A 6,295-nucleotide genomic window follows, 5' to 3' on the forward strand; every position below is an offset into this window, starting at 1 on the left:
CCACTGCTCTGGCCTCAGTGCTCCACTTCCCCCAGGCTCTTTATATTCCATTCACAGCGGCCAGAGCTCTGTTCTTCAGTGGGCCAGGCTTCCCTCCCCTCCGGGCCTGTGCACACGCACACCGAGCCCCTTCCCCAGCCACGTGTCCTGGCTCACTCCACACAGTCTTCAGGCCTCAACTCAGGAAGCCGTCCTTGATCCCCCTCTAAGTTGGTTAGGAGTCCCTTGCTCCGGAGTGCCTGCATCCCAGCTCTGCCCGCTCTGCACTGTCACCATCTAGGAACACATCTGTCTCCCCTCACTGGAATGTGAAATCCATGTGGGCAGGGCATTTACCGAGGGGCCAACTACATGCCAGGCCTTCGTTTAGGAACTGGCGAGACCTACTTAGGAATAAAACCCAAGCTTAGTAATCAAAGGATCCCAGCAGGGCAGACTTCAGCTGTAGCAGAACACATGACGAAAATTACATGGCTTGAGAGCGCCAACACAAGGCAGGGCTGTGCTAGCCTCAGAGGTACTTTGCTGAAGGGCGCCTAGGAGTTATCGAGGGAAAGCATGAAGACGGTTCTAGACAGGAAAAGGACTGTGCACAGGCCCTGAGGCTGGAGGGAGCTTGTGAGAGTTTAAGGAAAGGATAGGCCAACAGCACTGGAGCAAGGTCGCCCAGGGGCTGTGGGAGCCTGGCAGGAAGCTCAAGCAGGCACAGAGAAGGCACTCAGTCCACGTTACTGAACTGATCCTCAGGGAAGTATGTCAAAAAGTAACCACCAAGACTGTCTGCACAGGACAGGATGCCTACCCAGTCACCACCCTGGGCCCCACATACCGTGACGCTGCGGATGACGCCTGTCTGTCCCACCACCTGTGTATCCAGGTAGGTGTCCCGCACCTTCACCTGGATGTCAGTGGTCACCCAGTCACTGGAGTTCTGCTCAATGCCTGAGCCCGGTGTGTGCGGGTTGTAGCCACCAGGGGAGGGGGCTCCGGGTGTCATCGGACTGTAGCCAACAGGGCTGGGGCTGGGGCTGGCCTACAGGGGAAAGGGAGACAGGATTGTTGGCAATAAACAGGTCACCTGGCCTGGACGTCCCCACAGGCCGAGGCACGCCCTAGCTCTCCAGGCCATGGGAGCTGACTAGTACCTGATAGGCCATGGGCGAGGGCGTCGGGTGGTAGCTGGCCGGAGAGTGGGTGTTCTGGTAGCCTGCTGGGCTTGGCGCCACCTGGTGGTAGCTCTGAGGACTGGGGCTGGGCTGGTAGGAGCCTTGTGGGGAGGGAGCGGCGTAGGGTGAGAACTGGTCAGTGTTGTACCTGCAGGGACAAGGAGAAAGAGAGGCATTTGTTGGGGTGAGGGAATGACTTAGCGGCTGTGGCACGGGGATGGGCAGGGGGTGACTGGGGCGGGCCCCAGTGGACTCACATGGCCGGCGTCCCTGGGGTCTGTGGGTTGTACTGTGGGTTGACTTGTGGGGATGAGGGGTCAGGGTAGCCAGGTGTTTGGGGATTGGGGGTTCCCCCATAGGCCTGTGGTGAAGGGGTGGGCTCATCGTCAAAAGCATACTCATACTCTTCCTCAGCCCTGTTGGGACAAGAAGTACATGCAGGCTGAATTAAGGCCATTTTATCCTCCCATTGGCCCAGGCAGAAGCGCTCCTGATCGTGTCTCAATTTTACAGTGAGATGAGGTTGCCAGGCACTTCAGCATAAACACACACACACACACACACACACACACAAGCATTCAGACCCTGTGGCTCAGGGAACCCTGGACGCCCGGAGTTCCTGGCCCTCACCGTGATGGTGTGTTCGGGTTGTTGGGGTCCCAGGCCCCACTCTGGGCAGGCGTGCGGCTGCCATCATGCAGGGGCGTCTGCGAGCCGTAATGTGGGGTGCGGCTGCCTGCAACGGAAGATGAACGTGACCATCAGCTCTGTCCTGCTCCACTTCCACCCACACTGCTCTCCTTGCTGCCACCTGGGGAGCACTGACCGTCCTGGAGAGGCGTCTGAGACCCATACATAGGTGTACGGGAGCCGGAGCCATACATGGGCGTCTGGGAGCCATACATGGGCGTCCGCCCATACGTTGAGGTCATGCCACCTGGGCGCCGTGAGCCCCTGCCGACCAAGAGAAGGAGAGTGAGCAGGGCCTCTCACCCCCGAGACCCCATCCTGGCCCTCCTGAGCCCAGCCGTACACTGTGGTGAGCCGCTGGCGGTCCACGGAGATGGTCTGGCACGTGGAGTGCAGCTCCACACGGGCCGTTGACTCGGTGGCATCCTTCACCACGCCAATGTAGCCTGAGGGAGATGGGGGCGGGGAGGTCAGGCCAGGGCTCCTTCACCATGCCCTCCTGCCACCCCCACCCCTGCCCTCCAAGGTCACCTTTGTAGGGCCCTTGGGAGATTCGCACGGTCTGGCCAATGAGCTCGTTGTCTCTCCGTCCACGGCCCCGACTCATGCCACCACCACTGCCGCCTGGGCTACCAAAGCCACCACGCTGACCTGAGGAGGGAGGGGAATGGCACTAAGAACCCAGAGCTGTACGTCCCCTCACATGCTGTGCCCACAGCCAAGGCACCCCTCAAGCCCCCTCTTTACCTGCCTGCCTCCTCCTAAGGAGAATGAAATGCCTTCTCTGGGCTTCCCCATCAGAGCCCTGACCACTCTGGGCTGTCACTGTGGGAATGATCTGTTCCTGCTGCCCCACCACCGCCCCAGGCTGCAAGCCCCACAATGGCAGGACCCAAAGTCATCTCCAGCACTGCTGGGTCACTAGCCCAGGGTCTTACACTAAGCAGCAGCTCAGTGAATGTGAGCTACACGAAGCAGTCTCTCCTCCAACTCCTCCCTCCTGCGTCCCTAGGCACATCCCGCCCCCGACTCCTCTTACCTCCAGCACTGGGGTGCATGGGGCTGCTGATCCGGGGGCTCATAGGGGCAAAGCCACCCACGGTGAAGTTGGTCACATCTCGGGGCTAGGGGAGGGACAAGAAGTGAACTGGTGGGCAGGGGCTGGGGTGGCAGGGCCTGGGTGACAGGCTCCCAGCCCCTAGCCCCCTTGACTAGCCTGCCCCTTATCCTGTTTTACATCTTTCTTCATGGCAGTGGTCATCACCTCATCCTGTTTTTCTGCTTATTTATTGTCTGTTCAGCTCTGGAGTCTCAGCTCTGAAGGGCAGAGACCTCTGTCTTGTCTACTGCCACATCTATGGTGTCTGGCACCTAACAGGTGCTCAGTGAGACCAAATGGACAGACCCCTTAGCCGCCACATTTCTGGATAACTTTGCCAAGAACCTGACAACAACACCTGCCCTCCTAACCGCCACAAGTCCAACCTTATCGCTCCTAGGACCAGGGAAGGCCAGGGTGCCCACAGGGTCCCTCTATGCCCACCTCACCTTCGAGCCCCCTGCCAGCACCAGGTGACGGGCTTTGCAGACAAACATGCCCCCGTTCTCCACCAGTTTCTTGCAATGCAGGAAGGCGAAGCTGCGGTAGAGATGGCGAATCTCGCCTTCCCGGCCCTGGAGTGGGAGAGGAGGGTCATTGGCATGGCCAGCCCCTCCCCCCGACGTACCCCCAGACCCAGCTGAAGAGCAGCAGTGCATACTCACCGAGTGGGGGCCATCAATGACCTTGACGATGTCTTTGACATGAATGTTGTTCTGTTCTGAGTCCAGGGCCACAGCAAAGCGGTTGTCCTTCTTCCGGGTCACAGCTTGGTGCCTGACAGTCACCACCTTCCCATACATGTTCAGCACCTGTGGAGAGAGGAGGGATGATGAGGGGGCAGAGTGAAGCAGGGCTTCCCTAAAGTGTGGGACACCATCCCAAGTTCTGCAAGACATCAGGGCTCCCCAGCCCAGTGCAGGCAATGTCAGGAGTGGGGTACCTAGACACCAAAAATGTTCCCACTCCTACCACAACGCCCTCTGGAGGAGACCTGGTGACCTGGGAGAGGGGGCGGAGGGGATATTAACATAGTAATGGCCATTTACTCTTCCCTCTGTGTCAGGCCCCTACTCTTTTCTTCCCACGTGAGATCTCACCTAAGTCTCACAACCTCCCTCTGAGGTGGGTGCTGTCATGATTCCCAGCTGACGGGGAGAACTCAGGCCCAGAGAGGTTAAGTCACTAGCCCATGGCCACAAAGCACAGCAACAACAGAGCTCAGCTGTGCATCCAGCGTCCAGGTTCCTAAGCACTACACTGTGGTTCCCAGGTCCCTGAGAAGGGCATAGAGGGGAGGAGGAGGGAGGGCGCCTGGAGCACCCTGTCCTTGAGCAAGCACCAAATTCCAGAGGACATATCTGACCTCAGGGAATCATTCCAACCAATGAAGCAGATGCTGTCCTTATCCTCATTTTACAGACTGAAACTGAGGTTCATAGAAGACAAATAACTTGTCACTTGCCCAGTGTCACAAAGCTAGGAGTGACAGCCAGGTCTGCAACCCAGAGCAGGTCTGGGTTTTGAGCCATGGTGCTTGGCCACCTCCCAGGATGAGAAAACCCCTCAAAGTGAGCCCCCCACCGAGCCCAACACACACACCTGGAAAGTCTCCCGCTCCAGTCGCACAATGACCCCTGCCGTCTGGGGTTCCAGCTGTACCAGCTCACCCCACTCATGCTGGCCCCCTACATCCACACCTGATGCCGTCTCCGAGCAGAGCTGCAAGTCCCGGGGGAGCACCTTCAGCTGTCAGGAGATGGGGAAAGGTGTGAGGCGGGGTTCCAGTGGCCTGTCCACTGGGGTCTCCTTTTGGCATACAAACCCCACTCCCACCTTCCCCCCCTACCTCGTGCATGGTGAGGTCAGAGAAGAGGATGACGAAGTTCTCCTCCACCCGCACGATGAGGCCTGTGTCACCCTCAAATCGGCCAGCAATCACCTTCACATGGTCCCCCATCTTGAAGTATTTCCGAAGTTCCTGGGCTGGGAACTCCAGCATGTCCTGGGGGCAGGGGAAGGGTTAGGGACAATGAACAGGTAAAGGGAAGCCACCACAACCCAGCCCCTCATCTTTGCAATCTACTTATGTTCTCAGAAAAGGTCCTGGGCCAAAGCCCATTTTAGGCTCACACCCACCCCTCAGTGTGCCCTGGAGACACGAGCCCGGACACAGGCCATCGCCTGGACAACCCAGACAGCCTCCCCGTCAGACACAGCACCAGACTAGGCAACTCCGCAGAGCCGCCTGGAGACAGCCTAACCCAGACACACCACACTCGCCTGGGCAACCAGTCAGAGACACACAGCTAAGCAAAGCAAACCAGGCACCCACCTCAGATTACAACTTGGATATATCACCCCTTCAGTTCACACTCTGCCCCAATACCTTACTTTTCAGAGACAAAAAACAGATCAAGCCACTCTCCAGTTCCACACACAACCAGGTAACCCCTTCAACGACACAGCCACACAGCAAGACACACCCCGCAAACACACATTTCCCTCTCCTTCTACATCTTAAGTTCCAGCCGTGTGCAAGGCATGACACAGACCATCTGCCCTCACATCCCAGGTTAGGGAGGTGAGCTCACAGTCCATCAGTGCACAAACCCAGCCACCCAAAGACCTAGCCCCCTGGCAGTTCCCCAGAGACAGAAAGGACCCCAGAAACCAGACATCCCTTTCCCCAATCACACGAGCAGCCTACACAGCCCCCACCCAACCCTGAGACTCACACATTATCACCTCATCAGACATATCCTTTTCCAGACATCCAAAAACACTAGATAGGCCTAGACACACCTCCCTTGAAAGCAGAGCTGTAATTAACTACCGGGATGCACAACCAGACACATCCCCAGGTCAGCTCCCGCCTCTCAGATCTGGAGGCAGCAGGACGGTGCCCACCTTGAGGTCCTCGTGCTTGGGCATGATGGTGATCTTGTTGCCATCCACGCTGAGGATCTTGCCCTGCAGGTTGATGAGCTCACCCTCGCATACCTCCACGTTGTCCCCTGGCTGGAAGTTGTGCTCCCGCTCCTTCCCTGCAGGGACAGATGTGGGGCTGCTGTAGGGGCTGCTCCCATGGGCCACTCCCTCCTCCTTGGCTGGGGTTGGGATGGGGACCAAATACCTGTGCTCTCGGTCACCACCTCCAGGTCAATGCCCTCGGGCTGGTCCTCAAACTTCTCTAGCTCCGAGAGGGTGGGCTTCACACCCTCTGTGATCTGTGCCCCAAGGGGCAAAGGGAGGGAAGAGGAGGAAGTGGACGAAGGTCAGTGTCACATCACAGCCCAGCTCAGAGGGCCAGCCAGACAGGAAGACTTACTCCCCTCGG

At 58.3% G+C, this 6,295-nt stretch overlaps 1 protein-coding gene across 1 annotated transcript in view; it reads right to left on the minus strand.

Annotated features, from left to right (window-relative positions):
* SUPT5H (SPT5 homolog, DSIF elongation factor subunit) overlaps positions 1–6,295 on the minus strand; it is a 31,367-nt gene that overhangs the window by 850 nt on the left and 24,222 nt on the right. Inside the window, exons 14-27 of the mRNA XM_007958464.2 lie at positions 6,092–6,185; positions 5,866–6,002; positions 4,805–4,960; positions 4,558–4,704; positions 3,621–3,767; positions 3,405–3,530; positions 2,896–2,980; positions 2,388–2,507; positions 2,200–2,302; positions 1,993–2,120; positions 1,797–1,902; positions 1,424–1,582; positions 1,146–1,314; positions 830–1,033 (exon numbers count right to left, since the gene is read on the minus strand). Coding sequence (XP_007956655.1) covers positions 830–1,033; positions 1,146–1,314; positions 1,424–1,582; positions 1,797–1,902; positions 1,993–2,120; positions 2,200–2,302; positions 2,388–2,507; positions 2,896–2,980; positions 3,405–3,530; positions 3,621–3,767; positions 4,558–4,704; positions 4,805–4,960; positions 5,866–6,002; positions 6,092–6,185 — 1,881 coding nt within the window. The remainder of the gene's footprint in view (positions 1–829; positions 1,034–1,145; positions 1,315–1,423; positions 1,583–1,796; positions 1,903–1,992; positions 2,121–2,199; positions 2,303–2,387; positions 2,508–2,895; positions 2,981–3,404; positions 3,531–3,620; positions 3,768–4,557; positions 4,705–4,804; positions 4,961–5,865; positions 6,003–6,091; positions 6,186–6,295) is intronic.

Source organism: Orycteropus afer, unplaced genomic scaffold (genome assembly GCF_000298275.1).
Source record: "Orycteropus afer afer isolate SDZICR_OR568_19922 unplaced genomic scaffold, OryAfe1.0 scaffold00989, whole genome shotgun sequence".
Lineage (NCBI taxonomy): Eukaryota > Metazoa > Chordata > Mammalia > Tubulidentata > Orycteropodidae > Orycteropus > Orycteropus afer.